This window comes from Mustelus asterias, chromosome 1, assembly GCF_964213995.1.
Source record: "Mustelus asterias chromosome 1, sMusAst1.hap1.1, whole genome shotgun sequence".
NCBI classification, from domain to species: domain Eukaryota; kingdom Metazoa; phylum Chordata; class Chondrichthyes; order Carcharhiniformes; family Triakidae; genus Mustelus; species Mustelus asterias.
The window spans coordinates 56,255,164-56,280,255 of NC_135801.1; the positions used below are offsets into that span (position 1 = coordinate 56,255,164).

At 38.5% G+C, this 25,092-nt stretch overlaps 1 protein-coding gene across 1 annotated transcript in view; it reads right to left on the reverse strand.

Annotated features, from left to right (window-relative positions):
* Positions 1-25,092, reverse strand: part of lrba (LPS-responsive vesicle trafficking, beach and anchor containing) — a 901,160-nt gene that overhangs the window by 93,723 nt on the left and 782,345 nt on the right. Inside the window, exon 47 of the mRNA XM_078212471.1 lies at positions 10,607-10,774. Coding sequence (XP_078068597.1) covers positions 10,607-10,774 — 168 coding nt within the window. The remainder of the gene's footprint in view (positions 1-10,606; positions 10,775-25,092) is intronic.

A 25,092-nucleotide genomic window follows, 5' to 3' on the forward strand; every position in this document is an offset into this window, starting at 1 on the left:
TTTTGAACACTATGTTCTAGACCAAAAACAAAACAGTACCCTTCTTTTCCCAAATATTTGAACAAAGGTGTTATGTATCTGGACAATTGTAGATATATTCACAGCCTCTGCCAAAGCATGCCATGCTACGTCACAGCAAATCAGTTGTCCTAGCTATATTTTAAAAAAAGTACAAGAGTCCATTAGTAGTGAGAAAAGTAGTAACAAAGCCTGACACACCGTGGTTGTTCCTAAGCATTTTGGTGCGAAGTTTATTATTCCACCCCATGCCTTAGAACACGCAGCCATCTGGCCAGTAATGCTCCAACAGTTGTTTATAAATTCTACAAAGATCTCAGTCATCCCTACCATACAAAGTATGATGAATTTACAACTCACTGACATTGTTTTCTAAATACTTGATTTCTATCTTTACCCCAGAGACTGCAGCTACGATTCCACACCCACCTGCCCAACATAAGAAAAGGGTTGTACCTTCTATACCAATGACACAAAGTAAAAGATAAAATTATCTTTGAAAAGATAAAATGTGGTTAATTTTGGACTTTCATGATCTTCGGTTTAGTTTGTATAATTTCAATTGAAGCTACCTGTGCATCATTGCACTCGTCATAATAATAGTTGTCACATGCAGGCATAAAAGGCAGCACTGATATCTTAGATCATTTAAGAAACTCTGTGGCAGTTGTGAACTCTCAAACAAATCTTGTAAAGGTTAAACTAACTGCCATGCCAATGTAATGGCATTTCGGCTTTTTAATGTGGAGAGCAGAGTAAAAATCAATATGAAGATCTAATCTGCATCACTAAACATAATTTCAGCATTATGTTTTGACTCATAGTCACACTGAAAGTAAATTATTTTATAAACCAACTACTCTAAATCTAAAACTATGTTGTTATTATAAAATATATTTTATCTCTAATAACTCAACATGCATGATTTGTTGCCCCTTTCCGTGCAAAGGAGAATTAAATGATTCTCTTTTAAGCTAAGAACATAAAAAATAATACGCCAAACAGCCCATCAAACCTCATCCACCTTTCAGTAAGATCATGCAGAACCTTTACATACACTCCAATTTCCTGCTTTATCCCTGTGTCCTTTGATTTTTTAGTGTCCAAAAACCTATTAATCTCAACCTTGAATATACACAATGACTGAGCAAGCATAACACTCTTGCATAAAGAACTCTAAAAATTCATAACCCCTGGGTGAAAAAAATTCTCATCTCAGTCTGAAGTGGCTAGCTCCTTATCCTGAGTCTGTGATTCGTAATCTAGGAGAAACCGCCTCTCAGCAACTACCCTGTCAAGCCCTCTCAGAATTTTATATGTTTCAATGAGATCATCTCTCACTCTTCTAAACTCCAGAAAATATAGACCCAATCTACTCAAACACCCTTTATAGTATGGCCCCTACAATAAAGACTAACTACCATGTGCCTTCCTAATTGCTTCTGCACCTGTAGTTAACTTTCTTCGCGAAAGTTAAGAGAAAGCAGCAATAATGCAACAGGCTACTTTAGTTCAAACTTACCAGAAGATAATCATGTAAGTTATACCTAATAATAATAAATACAATTTTCTAGAGCATTTAAGCAATGAGAAAAAAATGTCACCTCAACGTCAAAAATCCTTACACCGCAACTTGATTCCAATCAGTACTCGGCTAAATCTAAGCTGGGTTGAAACGCAGTAGCCAATTTCTGTAATGTTGCTGATTCCTCATTAACATTTGAGCAAATAGTTCATAAATTCATTTATCCAAATGCCAACTAAATGTACTTAAGTTTTACTGTATTGGTTCAAGTAGAAATAAATTGATCAATGAAAATTGACCAATTTCTTTTCAAGATACTTAAGTATTTAGTGAGGATATGGGTGCGAAAAAAATCCTAAATCCAATTTCCAAAATCGGGTCCTAAATATTTCTTGCTTTTCTTTGTAGTCCTACACTGCAGAGATTTCTTTGTTTATTCACACTTGTCCAATATTGAAATAGATTTCTTATCCTACTTTGAATATGATTATTATTACATCATAAGCTATCTACTCATCAGGCCACATCATACACTTAGTGGGTACAATTCTCTGGCCTCTCTGTGGCATCTTTCTCATTGCAGGAGGCAGCACGTCATTGACCGGTGGAGGGATCTTCTGGACCTGTCGCTGTCAATGGGATTTCCCATTGAGTCCACTCCATGCCACCAGGAAACGTGGTAGGGGTGCACCGTTGGCAGGACCAGAAGATCCTACTGATGTGAACAACCAGAAAGTTCCGGCCAGTGAGTAAAAGTATTAATCGACCATAAACATAGAACGGGCATTAACCGTGGTCGACTGTACTATTTTATATTGGAGAAGGGATTATATTGAAGCTCAGTATAGCAAAATCTAGAAGGATATGATAATGTTTCTTAGATTCTCAGCCTTAAAGTTTTACTGTTTGCAATTGAAAAGTCACCAAACTACAATGAGAAAAGCATGACATTTATTCAAAGCCTATTAAAGCATCTTAGTTTAGGCATAACAATGACTCATCTAGTTTCCTCCCATGTTTACTGCTGAAATAGATTAGATTAACTGTGTATGATACAGAACTCAACCTTCATTGATTTTTATTAAAATAATCAAGAATTTAATTGAGTAGATACAAACAGCTGAATTAATGTTTATGGGTATGCATTGTCAACTTCAATGTGGAACAACTTTTTTCATATGCAGCATAAAATAGATGCCTTTGTTAAAAATAGGGGCACATTAACGGTATATATAGGGCCCAGGGAAGAGAAGGCAATTCCACCTGGAACATCTCTCCACTCTTAGTCCTTTCTGTTCTCTTACCACTGCTCCAAAAGCAGTAGCAGTCTAAGCATAGGGTAAGGGTCATTAGGCAAATGACTTGAATGGGGAGTAGGGTAGCCCACTGCACTGATTTCAGAAAGTTCAACAGTGAAGGATAAAACTGGAATAAATCTTTACATACATTTATAAGTTTTTATTCAAAGATACACATTCCAAAACATGCACCTCCTAACCCAATACCCTCATTTTTTGCCTGGTTACAATCCAGCACAATGAATACACAATTAACAATCATGAGCATTCATCAACATCATCATCATGGTGAGTGAGGGAGAAACCAGGCTGGAAATGTTAAGAGTTGTTACCTCACAAGATTGCTTATCAATTCAAGAAGATTCCTTTCAAAGTCAGCAGTCTGGGAACTAGGAACATTAAAGGCTTACATGAGCTGGAAAAGGAGGCTGGAAGCACTAGGCTTTTGTCTAAAGAATGAGAGTGGGATCAAAGGTTGTGTGGCCCCAAATGTTTTGGTGCCCAGGGACCAAATAATTCTTAATCCAGCTCTAATTAAGAACACTAACATCATTGTTGCATCACACAAGTTTTGGTTAGTTATTTTCCTTTAGTACTCATTCTCTGGAAGTGGGTGTTACTGGCAAGTCTAGTATTTACTGCATTTTCTTAGTTACCTTTGGGAAGGTGGTGGTTTCTTCTTAAACCACTTCAGTCTATGTGGTCAAAATATTTCACAATGCTGTTAATGTAATGAATATCTCAATCTTCAAAATAAATGCCTTGAAAATACAGAACTGACAATTCTTCCAGAGCAGAACAAAGCCATGCTTTATGGAGCTAATAACATGTTAGATTAAACAGAAAATTAGCCAATTTAACCTAACACTTCAAATGATTTAAAATGTCAAGTCAGGATAAAGCTCACATTATAAATGAGGATCTACAGATCATGCAACCAGGCTTTGAATTCACACCTTAAAGGCTTAACTTTGTAAACTGGGGGTTGTCGTGTCACAGGCTTGGATTTTCCAGCCCCCACTGTGGTGGGATTTCCAGTGGCAGAGCAGCTTGGCATTGGCCACTAGTGGAATCTTCTGGCCCCACCGAAGTCAACAGCTATTTGTATTGCTTGCTAGCCGTATGGCAAGGAACCCACAGTGCGGGATTGCCTTTGGTGGGACCGAAAGATCCCGCTGGCAGGAAGGGCTGGAAAATCCTGGCCACAGAAGTGTAAGCTGAAAGAAAAAAGATTAAAATTACAATTCTGCATTTAATACAATTTAATGTTAAATTATCATTTCTCAAATTACAAATCACTCAAGTTACCTAGCGTTTTATTACTTACTTTCACATGACTATGATGTCAAATTACCACTGGATTCTGATCTTTAATAAGGGAAAGGTAATGAGAATGCTTTTGTTAAGAACAGATTTCACTACAGCTGGTCTCAAGAGATCAGTCACAGGCTTTGCCAATTTAAAGCAGCATTCATGGGAACAATATTTGAAGTAAATTAGAAAGTAATGCTGAAGAAAGTAAAACGAACTCACTTGCATGGAAAAAAAGGCAGCAAAAGTCTGTCTCAGATACTGCACAACTGCTAAGTTAATTAAAATTATCCTAGAAATCACTAACTTACTAATTCCTTTTAAATACTTGACCATTCATGATGGGGCCTACCAAACAATTGCACAACTTTTATTCACTGAATGGCTTACATTTAAACATATAAAGTATGGTCAATAAAACACAATTTTTTAAGCACTGTGTCATTCAGGTAACAACAATAACTTGCATTTATATAGCAGCTTTAACTACTAATTGTGTCAATAGTAAAATATCCCTGGGCAGTTCCTGGAAGACCACAGCATGATTAAGGATGAAATAGAAAACACCATATGTTGCTTGCTGTTAACTGGTTAGATCAATGCCCAATGACTGTAATTAATTAACAATACAAGCATACTATGAAAATACCACGGTATTAAATAAAAGTTGGTTTGTGCAAGGAAATTAGGATTTATATTGGACTCATTTGGATCAGAAGTCTTCATAATATGCTTTTTATGTATGAACTATAAGAAAGTTACTATCCTCTTGCATTGGGCCATGGATATCATGCATGCAATTAACTGCCTGATATCAGTAAAAACTTTGTTCATTCCACAGAGTACAGTATTCATGACAGCTGAAATTTATCAGGAAATAATCTAATTTTGTAAAATTTGATTTTTAAACTTACATTTCATAAAAAGGCTTCAAGCAATCCTATAATGAGAGCACCCATTGAAAAGAAAGGATATAGCATGGGAACTCATTATACAACCTCATTATTTCCCAGGAGGGCTCTGCACTACTGACTGTACACTTTCTTTTGATTTTAGTCTTAATTCCAACCTAAGTGCTTGTAACTTGTCTCTAAGGTCAAACAAATGGAACACCAGTGAAAGAAAAGGGTAAGGATTTATCACGCCATGTTGCACAGGAAGGTAGCAGATTACAAAGCAATTCCTATGAGCAGGGATGGGAAGAATAATAATTTATTTTTCCATCAAATTTTCTTGAGACTTGGTGCACTGAAAATTTATTTCTCATACTTCTGCTTTTCTCTTGTAATTTTGACCAAAAAAACACCGCTGGTTCATTCTCTGTAGCATTGCCACCAATGTTTAAACACCAACTAACAAGGCCCTGCACCATTTATTGTACATTCTCTTGATTCCACCCCAGATAGCTGTTTCTTGTATTTAAGGTCAACCACTTGAGCTGTATTTTGTTTTCAGGACAGGAACTTGATGTCAGGAGAATTTGAGAGTTCAGATGTCGAGTGTCAGACGTCCAACATGATCTTTCTAAGGGCAGCAGAGGTGGGGGTGCTCTCTAGGCTCCCAGAGGGACAACAGCAGGCCCTCTAGCAATGACACATCGGCAGCCTCACCATCCAAGGTGTGAGCTGCTGATTCATTTAAAAGAGAGAGCCATGGCTGACAGGCCTTCATTGAAGAGGGGCAACCCTCCAATGGGCAGCTGATAGCCACAGTTGCCATCCAACATCCAAGACCAGTGCGATGGAACCTAGTGGATGATCATTTTTGGCCTCAATAGAGGGGCCAGCAAAAGAAAAGTGAAAAGACTTCGAATACTCCATGCCATATTGCACATAGGAATCTAATTGATTACAAAACAAGTCCTATAAACAGGAATGTGAAGAATGAATGAGTGTTTAGTGATAATCCACTGTTCACTTGAGCCTTCTTGAGGGACCTGGTTGGTATGCTGGAATTTTATTTGGGTAAGTGCAACGTTAGCAGCCAGGAGATCATATGCAGTTTGGGAGACAAGCAGCTTCATTCAACATTAATTGTTCGGCTGCTAGTTATCACGTCATCAAATTATCTGTTCTCCAGGTTAATGCAAAATTTGTGATAAGGTTCAACTGCTGAGAAAATTATATCTCCAATGAAATGAAAAATGTAGCAGATTTTTTTACTTCAGGCCATGTTACTTGACAATAATATGCCAATAAAGTGAACCGGTCCCTCAATATTAGACAATTGAAGTTTTCATGACCAAGATAGATAGATTGTTGTTTGTTAAGCGTACCAAGGGGCACATTTTTCCACATTTTAAAAATGAGAGTCATCATCTTTCACAAAAGGTAGGGGGGGGGGGGTGAGGAGTTTATGGATGCATTTCAAGAAAGAATACCAGTCTCATGAAGGGTATACTCCCAAAATATTAAGTTGTTTTTTCCCTTTACAAATGTTGATGGACCTGCTGGGCACATTTATATTTCCAGTTCCTACTTGGACGAAGAAGGTGGAAGTGTTTGGTTTTCTTACTTATTTCCAGATGTTCATATCATTACAATAAACAACTGCGTTCATGATTGGATATTTTTATACTTGTCTGCATTTGTTTCTTTATACACAGTTATAGTGTATCAGCTTGTGTTAAATAGAAAAGGTTTGAGAGTTTGGAATTGTGACCATAACCTAAAGCTAGGGAGTTCTATGTATCCACTGGATATAGGAATAAGGAAATAAAACATTTTTTTCTTTTAACTCTCACATTAACAGCCTGAAATTGTATTACAGTTTTGACTGAAATTGCTCATATCAATGACAATGGTATTTCAAAGTAGTATTCAAATTTAGATGAAATCTTAAAATTAGTCCCTGAGCAGATGTTTTCAATTTGATTTATTATTGTCACATGTATTAGTATACAAAGAACAAAGAACAGTACAGCACAGGAAACAGGCCCTTCGGCCCTCCAAGCCTGTGCCGCTCCTTGGTCCAACTAGACCAATCATTTGTATCCCTCCATTCCCAGGCTGCTCATGTGACTATCCAGGTAAGTCTTAAACGATGTCAGCGTGCCTGCCTCCACCACCCTACTTGGCAGCGCATTCCAGGCCCCCACCACCCTCTGTGTAAAAAACGTCCCTCTGATGTTTGAGTTATACTTCGCCCCTCTCAGCTTGAGCCCGTGACCCCTTGTGATCGTCACCTCCGACCTGGGAAAAAGCTTCCCACTGTTCACCCTATCTATACCCTTCATAATCTTGTATACCTCTATTAGATCTCCCCTCATTCTCCGTCTTTCCAAGGAGAACAACCCCAGTCTACCCAATCTCTCAATACAGTGAAAAGTATTGTTTCTTGTGCGCTATACAGACAAAGCATACCATGCATAGAGAAGGAAAGGAAAGAGTGCAGAATGTGGTGTTACAGTCATAGCTAGGGTGCAGAAAAAGATCAACTTAATGTGAGGTAGGTTCATTCAAACGTTTGATGGCAGCAGAGAAGAAGCTGTTCTTGAGTCGGTTGGTACATGTCCTCAGACTTTTATATCTTTGTTCTGATGGAAGAAGGTGGAAGAGAGAATGTCCAGGGTGCGTGGGGTCTTTAATTATGCTGGCTGCTTTTCCGAGGCAGCAGGAAGTGTAGACAGAGTCAATGGGTAGGAGGCTGGTTTGAGTGATGGACTGGGCTTCGTTCAGGACCCTTTGTAGTTTCTTGGACAGAGCAGGAGCCATACAAAGCTGTGATACAACCAGAAAGAATGCTTTCTATGGTACATCTGCAAAAGTTGGTGAAGTCATAGCGGACATGCCAAATTTCCTTACCCTTCTGAGAAAGAAGAAGTGTTGGTGGGCTTCCTTAACCATAGCGTCAGCATGGAGGGGACCAGGACAGGTTGTTGGTGATCTGGACATCAAAAGACTTGAAGCTATTGACCATTTCTACTTCATCCCCATTGGTGTAAACAGGGGCATGTCCTCCACTATGCTTGCTGAAGTCGATGACTAACTCCTTCATTTTGTTGACATTGAGGGAGAGATTATTGTCGTCGCAACAGTTCACCAGACTCTCTCTCTCTTTCCTGTCTCGTCATTGTTTGAGATTGGATCAACTAAGGTGGTGTCATCAGGATATTTGAAAATCGAGTTGGAGGAAAATTTGGTAACACAGTCATAGGTGTATAGGAGTACAGTAAGGAGGCTGAGGACACATCCTTGTGGGGCACTGGTATTGAGGATGATTGTGGAGGAAGTGATGTTGCCTATCCTTACTGATTGCAGTCTCTGGGTTAGGAAGTTCAGGATCCAGTTACAGAGGGAGGAGCTGAGCCCCAGGCCACAGAGCTCGGAGATGAGTTTCGCAGGAATAATGGTGTTGAAGGTTGAGCTGTAGTCGATAAATAGGAGTCTGACATTGGTGTCTTTGTTATCTAGGTGTTCCAGACTTGAGTGCAGGGCCAGGGAGATGGCATTTGCTGTGGACCTGTTGCGGCAGTAGACGAACTGCAGTGAATCCAGGCAATTTGGGAGACCAGAATTTATTCATGCCATGACTAACCTTTTGAAGCACTTCATAATGATGGATGTCAGAGCCACCGGATGATAGTCTTTAAGGCATGCTGCCTAGCTTTTCTTTGGTACCAAGATGATGGTCGTCTTCTTGAAGCAGATAGGGAGCTCAGATTGGTGTAGAGGTTGAAGATGTCTGTGACTACGAATGTTTTCACATTCTCAACCCTTATCCTGGCCAAAATTTATCCCCCCAACCAATGTCACTAAAATAGATTAACTGGTCATTTATCTTGTTGCTGCTTGAGATCTAGTTATGTGCAAACTGACTTCTAGTTTTCACTATATTATCATAATAACTCTGTTTCTAAAGTACTTCTCATTGGATGTAAAGCATCTTGGGATATCCTGAGGTTGTGAAAGACACTAAACAAGTGCAATTATTTTTCCTTGCACCCTTGAATGAACATTTATCAGTATCAACTCAAATGTGACAAATTGCTTATAATTTAATTCAATCTAGTCCTACATATGTGAAAATCAGAATACTGTGAAACTCTATATGATCAAAATAATAGATTTAGCATTAGGAAGACAGTAACGATTGTACAAAATGAAACAACATACATTTTTAAAAATCTCTCTCAGTTCAAGTTTCTGGATGGTATCAATTATCCCATGAACTCGTCAAAATACCACATGGTCACCAACAAACAATTACAGAAGCATCATAAAAATAACAGTAAATCAGAATAGGTATCTCTACCATTCTTTTCCAAAACAGCATTATCAGTACTCAGTCCAAGGGAAAAAAAGAAAATTAAAAATATTTTTCTATTGAAACATATTGCATTATTAGAATTGGCTTGTAGAAATTACCGCGCCTCTAGTTTTAGAAAGTTCTATTAATATGCACAGTTCAAATAACATAAGGCTAACACAATATGAGTAAATGACTGTGTCGCAGTTTCATAATTTGTCCAAGTCAATTTTCCCTCAAAGAAGCTATCAGAATTTAGTATTAAAACAGAAAGAACAATAAAGTTACCACTGCATTTCTTTTTTAAAAAAGCATCAGTCAAGCTTCTTTCGTCAAGAATTTCAAAAGTTGCAATCAGCACTTAAGACGCCAAAATGTTACAAAATTTTTAAAGCTACTTCTACATACAGTATTTTGCAACTTAAATGACATTATATACACAAGTGCTGTTTGAAAAGCTTTGGAAGTTTAGACTTACCAGCAAAAACACTAATGACTTTTTAGAACTTCAGGCAAGTCAGCTGCTTAAATGCACACAAACTGGTGCCTGGCTGGTGCGCATTCAGATTTTTTCCCTTTAATATGGTTTCAATTATCAGAGATATATAGCTGCATTTGGAAAAATGATTTGAAAGCCTGAATGATTAAAAAGTTCCCTCTCTTTTACTGTGCTGAAGCCTGATATGTAATGGTGTAGATGTCATGCATCATAAAGTCTCTGAGGGCAGTTAACAGAAAGTATATCAGAACTACAGGCCTGCTTTCACCAACCTGGCAGTCACAGATTCTAAAGCTCTTCGGTGCAAGTCTAAAATACTTTGGAAGCTTTTAGTCACTGAATATCACAATAAGGCAAACGGTTAAAATTAAATCCTGTGAAACTGTCTGTACTTTGGTAATTTAGAATAAACAGCCTTGATCCATTGGCTACTTAAAATAAGTTGGGTAACCAAAGACAGAAAAAAAGTCATCCAGACTTTGGAACATTAGCTCTGTTTTCTCTCCACAGATGCCGTCAAACCTGCTGAAATTTTCCAGCATTTTCTGTTTTTGTTTCAGATTCCAGCATCTGCAGTAATTTGCTTTTATTAAATCTTTTCATATCTCATACTCTGCTTTTTTGCTTTTTTTCCTACAATTCTGGCAAAGCAACCTGACTGGTTCATTCTCTGAAGCATTACATCACCACCTTTTATCACTGACTTACCTCTCTTAGTACTGGATCACTGATAGAATTCAGGTTGACAGCTCCTTCATAGGTCAAGTAATAGAAGACATTGAGGCCTCGAACAGCCTCAGGCCCTTGCTGCTTATATCCAAAAATCAGATCAATCCACTGGTGAAGCTGGCAGGAAACAAATTCACTCTCTAGAGCCTGTAAACACAACAGAAGGGGAACATCAGTGTCAGATGAGTTATTCAGTTTCTGAACTACAGATACATTTTGTATAATCCACTCCATGATTGAGCTGTATTTGGACCATCAAGTTATTGGCAGCCCATTGCAACTGTGGTTTCAAAACTTGGTGTCCTGACCTTCTCTGTCAGATTATGTCTATTGAGTGAGACGGTCAAAACATATGGAGGAGGATAAATGTAAAACCAACTCATAGAATCCCTACTGTACAGAAGAGGCCATTTGGCTCATTGAGTCTGCAACAACTCTCTGACAGGGTAGTTTACCCAGGCCCTCTCTCCCACCCTATCCCTGTAATCCCACACATTTACTTTGACAAATTCCATCTAACCTGCACATCTTGGGACATAGGGGTGGCACAGTGGTTAGCACTGCTGTCCCACAGCGCCAGGGACCCAGGTTCGATTCCCTCGAGTCACTGTCTGTGTGGAGTTTGCATGTTCTCCCCATGTTTGCGTGGGTTTCATCCAGGTACTGTGGTTCCCTCCCACAGTCCAAAGATGTGCTGGTTAGGTGGATTGGCCATGTTAAATCGTCCATTAGTGTCAGGGGGGCTAGCAGGGTAAATATGTGGGATTATGAGGATAGGGCCTGGGTGGGATCATTGTCGGTGAAGACTCGATGGGCCAAATGGCCTCCTTCTGCACTGTAGGGATTCTATGATGGTTCTATGAATAAAGTAATTTAGATGTCCAATCCAACTAACCTGCACATCCTTTCTCTTCAACCTTTTAAAATGTCTCAGGCTTCCCTGTAAGTGGGCAAGGGCCCAATGTGTCCTGAAAGCAAGGTGGGAAAGAACATTCCCAGCCGTCCTACCACAGTTTCCTATGGTTTAGTGATGGGGTATCTGGAAACATCGCCACAATGTTGACATTGGGGCAATGCATTGCAGGGGACTTCGCAACAGGTTCAAGACAGGTCTGAAGGTGAGTGGATATTATCCCCCTGAAATTTCAGGTGAATTCTCAGGTCTCGGAGCCCTCTTACTGCTGCTCATCATACAATCCAGTGCCCTGCTCCATTTCTGGTGTTAGTCCCAGCTTGAATAAGTATGCCATGTGCCAGATTAATTGTCTTTGCTCAGCTTGAACATGGTTAGCACACTTCTGGTACACCTCTCACAGGGCTGCCAGTAAAATCATGCATTCATTTCTACTAGTGAGTATAAGAATTCCAAGACTGTATAACCATTAAATTCCCCTTTGGCCCTTGATGTTTCAGAACCTATCGGCCAAGACCATTTAGCACAGTGCTGTGGGGAAGTCACAATAGTCACATGACAAAGATCAGCAATCAGCAAGTTCCAATACTAAATTCTAATGATGACTCCAGAGAAAGTCACAATAGAAGTATAGATTTATATCGTAAAATGTTCTATATAAGAGTTCAGTTCACTTACAAGCAAACAAAACCAATTTGGAGCAAAAAAAATAGGCACATGGAAGTAAAATCAAGTTAGCAACCTAAATAATGAACTTGGATGACATAAATTGAAACAATAAATTTGCCCTGAAATTACTGCCAGGTCATTTTCATACAGTAAAATCTAAACAAGTTAATGCAGGTCAATCTCAAATTTACAGATGCGGTTTCAGCAAATCCATATAAAATATACACCAAATTTTGTAGTTTATTTTAAAGAATTTTACATGAATTTACACATTTAGTTAAGTCAACATTACAATCCCTGTTGGGATTTGTATTCCAAAATAACCAAATTTATAGATCAACGCTCAAATGAAAAAAATACCAGACAGGTTATTACTTTTTCTGACTTTACACAAATCAGAATCAACACAAAAAGAAATGAGTTGACAGGCAAATTGTGGTTAGTATGAATCATAAATTACACATGGAATAGCAGATATAGACTATTTCATGGAGGCAATCAGCAGTCCACACCGCCTGTATGGCTGCATAGTATCAGCCACATAGTTCTTACAAACAGAATTCCAATTCCTTTCCTTCAAGGTTTTAGCTAATTCTCCACAGGCAGCAGAGTTCACGTAAACAGGATTCTGCCTGTACAATCACCTACACATTGGCACACTTCTTTCCATAGCCTTCTCCTCTCTTCTTTTGGTCTCTCTGTTCTTGCTATGTGCGGTAAGAGTTTTAACAACACCAGGTTAAAGTCCAACAGGTTTATTCGTAGCAAATGCCATTAGCTTTCGGAGCACTGCTCCTTCGTCAGATGGAGTGGATATCTGCTCTCAAACAGGGCACAGACACAAAATCAAGTTACAGAATACTGATTAGAATGCGAATCTCTACAGCCAACCAGATCTTAAAGATACAGACAATGTGAGTGGAGGGAGCATTAAGCACAGGTTAAAGAGATGTGTATTGTCTCCAGACAGGGCAGCCAGTGAGATTCTGCAAGTCCAGGAGGCAAGCTGTGGGGGTTATTGATAGTGTGACATGAACCCAAGATCCCGGTTTAGGCCATCCTCATGTGTGCAGAACTTGGCTATCAGTTTCTGCTCAGCGACTCTGCGCTGTCATGTGTCGTGAAGGCCGCCTTGGAGAACACTCTCCACATCATGATTGCTATGTGCCACACGGCCTCTGTACTTGAACTTTCATTTGGTGGTACTACTTCCAGGTCAAAGGTTGTCAAAGTTGATACACATACTGTTCACTTGGCATTTCCAAAGTACAATTAATTTTATAAGTACGATGGAAGCAGCACATTATGAGATATTACGTTTTGTAGATAATTTTGTGGCAGATAATTGATTTGATAGAGGAATGTGTACATTTTTTCAGCCGACTTCAATATTTCAGATAATTACTTTTTGCCAGTTTTCAGATGGGGTACCACTGGTTAGTTATTTTGTCTCTCATTATGATCATTCCATCATCCAGCTGAGAAGGACATTTGATTTTAAATGCACCAATTTACTCTACTTCTCTTCCTCTGACTGAAAATCATCAATTTTGATCATGTACTCCTCTCCTTTGATACTGGTTGCCACTGCACTCTACTTCACCACTATAGAAGCATCTATGTGATTAGTCTGTGAAATTATTTTCCAAAATCAGTGTTTTGCTGTCTCGCATTTTGTTGCCGCTAAACAAAAAGTGATGTGAAAACTAATGGAACTTAAGGCTGGGAAGTCCCTTGGACTGGATAGACTGCATCCTAGGGTCTTAGTGGCTGCAAAAATATTGTGGAGGTAATGGTTGTAAGCTTCCAAAATTCCACAGATCCTGGAAAGGTACTTTGGTAAGAATAACAGAAAACCAGAACATTATTTAGATGGAGAAAGACTACAGTACAGAAGGATCTGATTTGGGTGCCCTTGTACATGAATGACAAAGAGTCTGCAGGCAGGTACAACAAAGGCAAATGGAATGTTGGTCTTTATTACAAGGGGGATGGAGTATAAAAGTAGCAAAGTTTTGTTACAATTGCACAGGGCATTGGTGAGACCACACCTAGAATACTGCGTATAGTTCTGATTTCCTTACTTAAGGAAAGATACACTTGCATTAGAAGCAGTTCAGAGAAGGTTCACTCAGCTGATTCCTGGGATGACGGAGCTTGTCTTGAGCAAATGTTGAGTGTGTTGGGCCTTTGTTCTTTGGAGTTTAGAAGAATTGAGAGATGATCATATTGAAACATAAAGATTCTGAAGGGGTTTCACAGGTAGATGCCGAGAGAATGTTTCGTCTCATGGGGAAATCTAGAATTCGGTGGCACAATTTAAAAAGGGATCTTCCATTTAAGATGGAGTTGAAGAGGAATTTCGTCTCTCAAAGGGCCATTAGTTTTTTGAATTTTCTTCCACAGAGAGGAGCGAAGGCTGACTCAATGGATATATTCATGGCAGAGTTAGACAGATATTTGATTGACAAAGAAGTCAAGGGTTATGGAGACAGGTAGTAAAACTGAGTTAAGGCCACAGTCGGATCAGCCATGATATTTTTGAATGTTGGGCTCACTCCTTTGTCTCTTATGTTCTTATGTAACCAACTGAAACAACAAAGTGAAAGTCACCCTTTCAGCTTCCCAATATGGCATGCAGGGTTGAGATTTTTGTGGCGTGATCAATTTGGTGAAGATTTTAAGTTTGCCTTTCTACATTGTCATTTTTTTCAACATAGTTGTGGAGGTGATTTTTTATACAACTATTTTGCTATTAAACAGGATGGAAATATATTGCAGGAGTCTTTTTAGGGCAATTTGCTTACATTATATTATGTGGTGCTTTGTTTTAGATTTGTATGCCAATAATGGCCACGTACCCACATATTAACTTATCAATGTGCCATTGATTTGTGATAGCTTTCAAATAAAAGGATGAATAATTGAAAAATAGCCAGATTACTAGATGGAAAGTCTCTGCTGGTATATTTTATGAAGCAATAATTTAAATAATGTAACAACTTTATGATTTAAACCTCGGAATGTTGAATTTCCACTAATATAAATATATTGCATATCTAAGACTCTGCAAGGAGTTGTTTCTGTCATAATTGTTGTGCAGCAAACCAATAGCTAAGTATGCAATACATTCATTATTTACTAAGTGCTTACTGGGAGAAAAAACAAAATCTGATCTCCTTCATTAAAGTGCACACAATTTTGAAGACATACACAGTGTACAAGCAAAGTCCAAAATAACTACTCAGTATAACACAAAGTCACACAGAAACAAACTCCTCCAATATGTTCAAATCAGGACAAGCTGTTTGATTGCCACTGCAGTCTCATGTCACATTAAAGCATGACAAACATTAAACCATACACTTAAATGGCAATTTATATCATTTAAATGTTTACTGCTGGAGCAGCTCATCATTCATTTAAATGTGACTTTCTGACAGCTAATTTCAGTTAATTTTCTGTATCCACTTAATTAGAACTTTCAATCAAGAAAGAAGAAGGGCTTGTAAATGTTTTGTAGATGGGTTGACATTTTCTTCTTGTTACAATGAGACTAGTGAATTGTAAACCTTTCCCCATAATGAATTATCAGATAGTATATCATGCCAGAGCAAAGGCTGACCATATGGAAATCTGCTGCAATGTTTCTTCTAGACATATGCTTTGGACAGAATTTTATTTATGTTCACATATAAACTAGAACCACCACCATTCCTTGATACAAAGGATAATTTACAGACATGATGCTTACAACAATGATAATGATTCTATAGACTACATTAAATGGCAATTGAATCTCTGGAAATAAAATTAGATCATTAAAAATTGAGTTATATCTATTTATAAACTTTAAAGAATCTTCTGGATGTCTGCACTAGTAAATTTATTTGTGGGTAGTGAAACAGGACCCTGTACATAGTAAAGCAAGTTGGAAATAAAATAATAAAGTCAAACATGCATTTTAATGAATCTTCCTAAGTATATAGTATATCACTACAGGCAGGGCTAAGTATATTCATTTTCTTATTCAGCGAACAGAAAATATTTAACAGTTCAGTTGTTTTTCTTGTTTCACAACACACTTCACAAGGATGCAAGTAACAGGGAATTTTAATCCAAATTTCATAGGAGGTAGTAGGAAGTCTGACAGTATAAAACTATACATATAAAAGTAAGAGGAGGAAAGGAAACTGAAAAGTTAGGTTATGCTTTAATTATTTGTCTTTTTTGAAGTAATGATACCTGCATTTTATAGAGTTACATTTCACTATAACATAATGCATACTTAATATGTTTTATTCATATAAAAATAAAATGCAGCAACCGGGGTTTTTCCCTTGGTTTGTACTCATGGTTGTTGTTCTGCTTGTAACAACTTAGCCCAGATTAACAGAACAACTTGCGCCATTCACCTCGTATACCGTTGGCCAAAGACATTTAGCGGGCGCGTCAGTGAGGCTTCTGGTCACACACCATCTCTTTCAATTTGATGCCATGTACAGAGGATTTTTGATGTCTGTGAATAGGATGGGCTGCAGGAGGATCTTCAACCAATCAAGTTGAAGAATCCTCACTGAGATGCGTAGAATGCAAAGCAGGAAATAAAATACAGGAAATATAAATAACAATATAATCATTGCACATGAAGCTAATCAACGTGATATGAAAGAGAAGCACAATTAAAATTATTTGAAACTTTTATTTCTTCAAAAATCTGCAACATTCTTTTTATTTTGATGGAATGCAACTCCACACTTGTAATTTTTTGGCGGCCAACAAAGATGTTCAGTAGTAATTATCACATACTATGATATTACAAACTCAGTTACTACTGATTGTCCAAGGCCTAACCTTTTCACATGTCTTTGGCATGAAAATAGTAGGCAATTAACCTAAGTTCATGTAATCACAGTATTCTCTGTGCAGATTCCATTGGTGAAGTCTGCAACAGTTCAGCTTCTGGAGGAGCAGGCTTTCACTGATACAATTTCCAGATTTTCACATTTAACTGTGTGTGGTGGGGAGGTCAGTTAACTGGACGGCTGGTTCCTGATGCAGAGTGATGCCAACAGTGCGGAGTCAATTCCTGTACTGGCTGAGGTTATCCACGAAGGCTCTGCTTTCTCAACCTTGCCCCTCGCCTGAGGTGTGGTGACCTTCAGGTTAAATCACCATCAGTTAGTTCTCTCTCTTAAAAAGAGAGAAGCCTATGATCCTCTGGGACATGTACGACTTTCAATTCAATTAGATGAAAGATGTTGCTGTTAGTTTGACCTGGCAATAACAGTGAACACTGACAATCTTGGCCAATACATACCACAATTTGCAACTCAAATTCAACCGTGAGATAACTATCTCATTTGTTTGAATAAGAGTCACATTTACAAATCTGAGAACCAGACTACATCTTACAAATGAGAACAGATGACTTCTATTGAGAATTAAAATTCACCTATCAGCAAAATAGCAACTAAAATTCATAGCATATTGGACTGTGGGAAAAACTGTGTGTGGAAAAGAGGAGAGAGAAAAAGGAGCAAAAGTGTCAATCCCCTTAAATGTTAAACACCAGGTCTGCATGAAAGTGTTAAGATTTTGTGGCACTTGGAAAGAACAAAAAGCTTTTCAGTGATTTTAGAATTTCAGCTGCTTTATGATAAGCTTGAGAGAGTTTCTCTCTCCACCACCATTGCTAAATCCCAACAATGTTGATGTAGCTAAGCTGCAGTATGACGTTTACATATTCACACTTTTGCCTTTTGAGAGTTGGGAAAATTTTTCTCAACAGCTCTGAGGTAGTATATACACATCCACAACTAATTGTGTCAAAGTAAACCAAGAGCTGCCACATAAACAAAGCGTCAGATCTAGTCAGGTGACATTGCTATGGGTTCTGGCAGACTTAATTGCAACTAAGTCAGTCTGCTGGTGGGACATCTAAGTCAGTCTGTTAGTGGGAAGACACAGTCTCACTGCATCCAGTCAGCTTCCTACCAAGCTTCCTTTCAGAAGTTATATTGAAAGCTGCACCCTATTTCTAGATCTTTCATTTGGAAAGGAACATCGACTGAAGAAAGTGTGAAATACATCTAAATAGAAATGTACATCATATCCCTATGGCTAACTTTGGGGGAAAAATTCAAGGGCTCACTCATTGCATGTCAACCACATGGCATGTCATGACGCCAAAATGAAAAGCTTCCAAAAGCTGTTGTAATAAATAAGTAGCATGCCACATTTATTTACATACTTTCAAATCAAGATGGTCCAAAAGAGAAACTGAAGCTTACAATTCTAGATTGTATGGATCATTACTCCTACTGGATGTTTTGGACTATTCTTAATTGCACTATTGCCAAAATATATTTTATTCTAGTCACAGTGCTGGCTGAAAACTCACATCTAAATAAATAGTTCCAATGCTATTTTTTCATGATGCAATTAAATCTTGTTCTTGCACTGCTGAATAATTGCCAGCTGGTACCTGCGTATCACAACATAGTGCTTTCTAGATCATTCATAATGTTGAAATCAATGTGGAGGAAAATATTGAAAATTCAAATATATGTGTCATTTTTCTAAATTGCAGGAGAAAAGCAGAATAGCCACAGAATAACAGATTTAAACATATAATAACTCAAGAAATAAAGATTTTGTTACCAGGATCGGAGGAGTGTTGGCCCTGTTTTTGAGAAAATCAACAACTATATATACAATGCAGAGCAGCAAGTTAATTATGGGATGCGACTTAATCCAGGGATTCAATGTCATTTTAACCTGCAAGAAGGATTATAATTTTTTTTAGAAATATGGAGATTAGCTGATAGCTTGCAACTAATTTCCAACTGCCTATATTGGTTTAACAGCAGAACGCAGATGGAGACCATATTTTACCTGTTGAATTATGGGACTACAGAAAGACTTGGGGGTATTACACTGAGTTCCAAACAAGCAAATCGGAGATTTCTGATCTTGTTCCAAGCTCCAGTGATTCCAAATAAGTGTTAAATTTGTTTTTAAATTTTTGCACACTGAACAAATCTACAAGTAGTGACACTATCTGCAAAAAAAGCATTAAAAGGTATTTTGTGCAGACTTCTCGGATTGATACCAAACAGCTATTATGCTCCAGCATATATAGGTGCTGCTCTAATAACAGCCATGATTCTTAACCATGCTACATGTTTACAATACTGTAGATGGTGAAATCTAGCTGAGAGTAGACTATCCTCATCAATGGGTGGATGAGTTTGACCAGCATTTCATCTCAAAGTAAGAGATGGATTTTCCCTAAAGCCTGCCAACAGAATTGCAACTTCAACAGGCTTAGAGTTGGCAGAAAGCTTAAGTTATTTTAGATATATATGGAATTCATTTTTCTGCCATTACTCTGGGTTTTAATTCCTGAACATATTTTGTCTATTCTTTAGATAGCAAGAATCTAGCATGTCAATGTAAGCAGGATTCTCCCATCCCAAAATATCTAATGATACATTAGATCCCACATTAAGACGCACAAGGGAATCTAAATCAAGTAATGATGGGTAGAAAGGCTGCAAGTGAAATGGATGTTGAACAAGCAGGATAAAATGTGGATTTCTTTGTTGCTATGATGATTTACAGTTTAGAATCATTTGTTTTCAACCATTTTTGCAAGAAGATCATTATTTATTGCTGTTTTTGCGAGTTCTATATCAGACAGCACAACTTTGAGTCCTCACACAGAAGATATTAGATTCTGTGATAATGTAATAATAATGCAACTATTCCAGATTTATTCAAAAATAGTTTTGATTTCATTTAATGTCACACGTATTAGCAAACAGTGAAAAGTATTGTTTCTCGTGTGCTATACAGACAAAGCATATCGTTCATAGAGTACATAGGGGAGAAGGAAAAGAGAGGATGCAGAATGTAGTGTTACAGTCATAGCAAGGATGTAGAGAAAGATCAACTTAATATAAGGTAGGTCCATTCAAAAGTGTGATGGCAGCAGGGAAGAAGCTGTCTGGAGTCGGTTAGTACGTGACCTCAGACCTTCATATCTTTTTCCCGACAGAATATGTCTGGAGTGCATCGGGTCCTTGATTAAGCTGGCTACTTTTCTGAGGCAGTGGGAAGTGTAGACAGAGTCAATGGATGGGAGGCTGGTTTGCATGATGGATTTGGCTATGTTCACAACTCTCTGTAGTTTCTTGTGGTCATAGTCGGAGCAGGAGCCATACCAAGCTGTGATACATCCGGAAAGGATGCCATCTATGGTGTATCTGTAAAAATTGGTGAGAGTTGTAGCGGACATTCAAATTTCCTTAGCCTCCTGAGAAAGTAGAGGCGTTGGTAGGCTTTTTTTACTATAACGTCAGTGTGGAGAGACCAAGTAATCTGGACACCTAGAAACTTGAAGCTCTTGACCATTTCCACTTTATCCTCATTGATGTAGACATGGGGATGTTTCCACTATGCTTCCTGAAGTCAATGACTATCTCCTTCGTTTTACTGACATTGAGGAAAAGATTGTTGTAGTTGTAGTTCACAGAGGAAAATATATTTATTAGCATGACATATTTTACATCAATACATTTCACCTGTTTTCCTGACCTTTTGTAATGTTTTCCTGAATCACTATGATTGAGAGGATGGGCAAGGAAACTGTCCCTTAACATCTGTCAATGTGCACGCCAGTAAATGCTTGGAATTGTGTAATAGTGGCCTTTGATTCTTGCTCTTTGCAAGACATTGCCTACCCATTACTTGGTACCTTCCTCTAAAAGTATAACTGAGACTGGTCAGCACTTGAAATACCATGGTTACACGTTTATCCTGTTGTTTTTAATCACAATGTTGGAATACCTGTGCATTATGCTGTCCTGTAGCTACCACGACTGTCTCTCTAAAATTTCAAAATTAATTTTAAAACTAATAATCATTATTGCAGAATTTATTATTGTGTGAATGCAAAGTCCCTAAGCCAAGCAGTTTCTTCTGGTCCTGCTGTGTTGAGTGCAGGTAGGTCTCCACTGAGTCTGTGGATTGAACACTCTTCTATGATGTGGTGCATAGTTTGCTCTCTCCCACAGGCACTAATGTCCCATCTGTGGATGTTGGCCAAACAGGGGCTGTGGCTGATCCTGAGCCTGTTGTGAGTGGACCAATCTTTCCTTGGAAGGTTGAAACCAAGCAGCTGTTGGGTTGGGTTTGCTGACCAGTCTCAGTTGTACTTTTAGAGGAAGGTCCCAAGCAGTGGGTAGGCAATTTCTTACAAGGAGCAAGAATCAAAGGTTCAGACCTGATGGGCTGAATGGCCTCTTCCCGCACTGTAGGGATTTTATAATTCTAATTGTGGAATTAAACACTGATGACCTTTGACCCAGAAGCAGTACAGTAAAGAAAATTTGTAATTTATTTAGAATGGGTATGGAATCTATAATTCTTTTTAAGAATGTCTGAAAAAGACTTTTAAAAGTTTGCAAATATTGTAAAGGAATAAATTTTCTTAGATAATAAGAAATATTCGTCCAGGTGGCATGGCAATCCTTAACCTGAAAGCAGTACCAGCAGAAAGGAAGTTATGACCAGGACCTCATGTTATTTGACACAAAAGAGAGCTCCAGACACAAAGGAGAGCTACAAGCAGAGGAGCTGGAGTCGGTAAATACAGACACAAAGAGAAAACAGTGAGATAGAAAGAGGAACACACTGAATTCTTGGAAGAAGCAGCAAATCATTTGGAGGAAAATGTCAGTTGTTCTGTTTGGCAGAAAAGGGGTCAGGAGCTCTTGGAGGTAATGTGTGAACTGGTAACAATGGTCTAAAACCTGGAAAACATATGTGAATAGCACAGCGACATGCAAGAGCCAGATGTTTTCTCAGAAGTGGCTAAACTGTGAACAGGGGCATTCTTTGTTGGTCAGTTGAAAATAAACTATGGAAAGCTACACCATTAGAACTGGAAGAAAGGAGGATTTGTAGAAGTTGTTTTGCTGATGATAGTTGTGCTTATGAAATTCAAAATTGAAAACTGTTGTCAGAAACCTTTCACCTGATCTGCATCAATAAAGAACAGCATATTATGGAACTGTGCAGCTACATAGTGCCACATTTGTGCCGGAATGATTTGAATGCTTGCGGTTGTGCAAGACGTATCTTTGTTGTATCAACTATTTCAAGTGAAATTTGGAGAGATAATGTAAAACAAAGGGAGACTCTCCAGGAGGTGCAGGAATGGAGGAGGGACCTCCATGTACATATACATAAGTCATTGAGGGTGGAGGGGCATGTTAAGACAGCAGTTAATAAAGCACACAGTACACTAGGCTTTATTAATGGGGGTGTTGGATATGCAAGTAAGAAGGTCATGTTGAACTAAGACACTGGTTACCTCATCTGGAGTGTTGTATCCTGTTCTGGGAACCATGCTTGAGGGGGTATGTGGAGGTGTTGGAGGAAGTGCAGAGGAGGTTCATGGGAGTAATTTTGAGGATGAACAATGGAGGCTGTGGAGATGGATTGAAGAGGTTGGGTGTGTTTTCCTCGTTGGGCTCGGGGGGGGGGGGGCAGGGGGCGGGGGGTGGGGGGGGGAGAGGATGGGAGAAAACTTGGCTGAGGTGTTCAGGATCCTGAGAGGTATGGACAGGTTATATAGTGATAGGTTGTTCTCTTTCAGGGATTCATTGGGAACTGGACAGATTCAAAGTGGTAGGTGGGGGGAGTGGAAGTGATGTGGGGAGAAATTATTTCACCTGCAGGGTGGTTGAATGGTTAGAGTCTGTGGCGAGCTTCCTGAGAGGGTGGTGGAGGCATGTTTGATCAAGTTGTTCTGGATTGCTACCTGAAAAGAAAGAACGTGAAAGGTTACGGGGCTAAGGGAGGAGAGTGGGACTAGGTAGAATGCACTTTCAGAGACCCAGTGCGAACTCAATGGATAAATGGCGTCCTTCTGCACTGTAAAGATTCTATGATTGTGTGATTTGAGATATTATTGCCAGTTAATTCATGTACATTTTGTGTTTGCTCTGATTTATGTTAAAGTAAAAGCTACAAAAAGTGGAATCTTGTTGGTAAATTCCACATTTGGGGGTATATTTAGTTATTCTGGTTTGCAGTTTCCCCATGGGGATTGAAACAACACAAACACTTGTTTTACATAAATAACAACAGCAACCTAATAGAAGAACCAGACATAAAACACTGCTTACAGTTTATTCTATTAGATGGAACGTCCTATTATTTCTCTTGCACATTGCATATCTTTCAGTTTTTGATGTTCACTTGTTAAGAACAAGATTAAATCTTGTAGCTATTTTATGATGCCAAGTAGACAGACAGACATTGTCAGTTCAATTTACTGAAACGCAAATTAGCTTTGATAAAGCATCTGTATGCCAGCATTGGATTCATTAACAAAATCTGTTGGATAACAACCTTGAAAGCTCTGCTGGCATTTCTCAGAAACATACTATAGTTTGTAGGTGTTTGATCAATAATTTACCATGGTTATTTTGGGACAAAGTTTTGAGAGGCTGCCGCTGAGAGGTTTTTCTAGTATTCGACTGTTGAAATTAAACCTAAGAAACTTTTGGATAAAAATGGTGCAGAATTTATTTTGGATTTCAGTATGCCCAATTAATGCTTAAAAGCTTTATATATTGAGTAAATAAATATTTTGACACAAATCATGGCACTTTTCAATGCTATGAATACACTAAGGATCACACTGAAGTGAACTGCAACTCATAGAAAAAAAAAACTATAACGATACTGTGCCTTTAAGAAACATATTTATATCGTGTTTTTTGTAAGGCAGTGTTTTGTTGTAAGGAGTCAATTTGTTGGAAAGAAAAATGCAGCTCCATGGTGATACTGTTGGATAATAACTCATTTTAGCAAATGGTGTGTTTGTCTAAACAGAGTTAATGCATTTGTGTTTAACTGGTTTTTCCCTTGGAATTTCAGAGTAGAGTTTTGATTAGGTTGATTGACAGAGACAATGTCCTGTGCCTCATGGGAGGAGCTAAGCTTGCTCAGAAAAACAGTTTCACTTCCATTTTTAAAAGAATCAAGCAGTTCCTGCGTGGTTCTGAAAGAAGCAAGACGTGTCTTTCTCTCTCTCTCTCTGGAGGTTGCCTGGGAGCTCCAAGGCTGGCAACCTATGCATCAGCAAGCCTGTGTTTTGTTGATTTTGAAGAAAGGTTCAAGGGGAACATTGCTTGAATTGGAACTCTTAGGGATAGATTAGCAGTTAAGGATTGTATGTTGTCAAGTTTAAGTATTGTTCAATTGTTAAATGTTAAGCTAATTCATTTGTTATAGTTAAACTGTGTTGTTAAATTAAATTTGTTTTGATAAAAGCTTCCCAGTGTGTCAGCAGAATCACTCCTGGAGTGAAACATCATATTCTCACATTAATGGCAAAATAGTACATTTTTGGGGTCTAGTCTGACTTCATATAATATATCTTGAGGTTTACGCTAACACAACGGGAATAAAATCAGGATCTCAGTCTTCACTGCACTTATAGAAAGTCTTATAAAGGTTGAGTGCACATTGTGCTGGTTCATTTTCTCATTACTTAATTCTTTCAAGTTTTAAAGTTTATTTATTAATGTCACAAGTAGGCTTGCATTAACATTGCAATGAAGTTACTATGAAAATCCCCTAGTTGCCACACTCCGGCGCCTGTTCGGGACACTGAGGGAGAATTTAGCATGGCCAATGTACCTAACCAGCACGTCTTTGGACTGTGGGAGAAAACGGGACCACCCGGAAGAAACTCACGCAGACACGGAGAGAACATGCACACTCCACACAGACAGTGACCCAAGCCAGGAATCGAACCCAGGTCCCTGGCACTGAGAGTATTGCTTTTGGCATTGATTTGGCA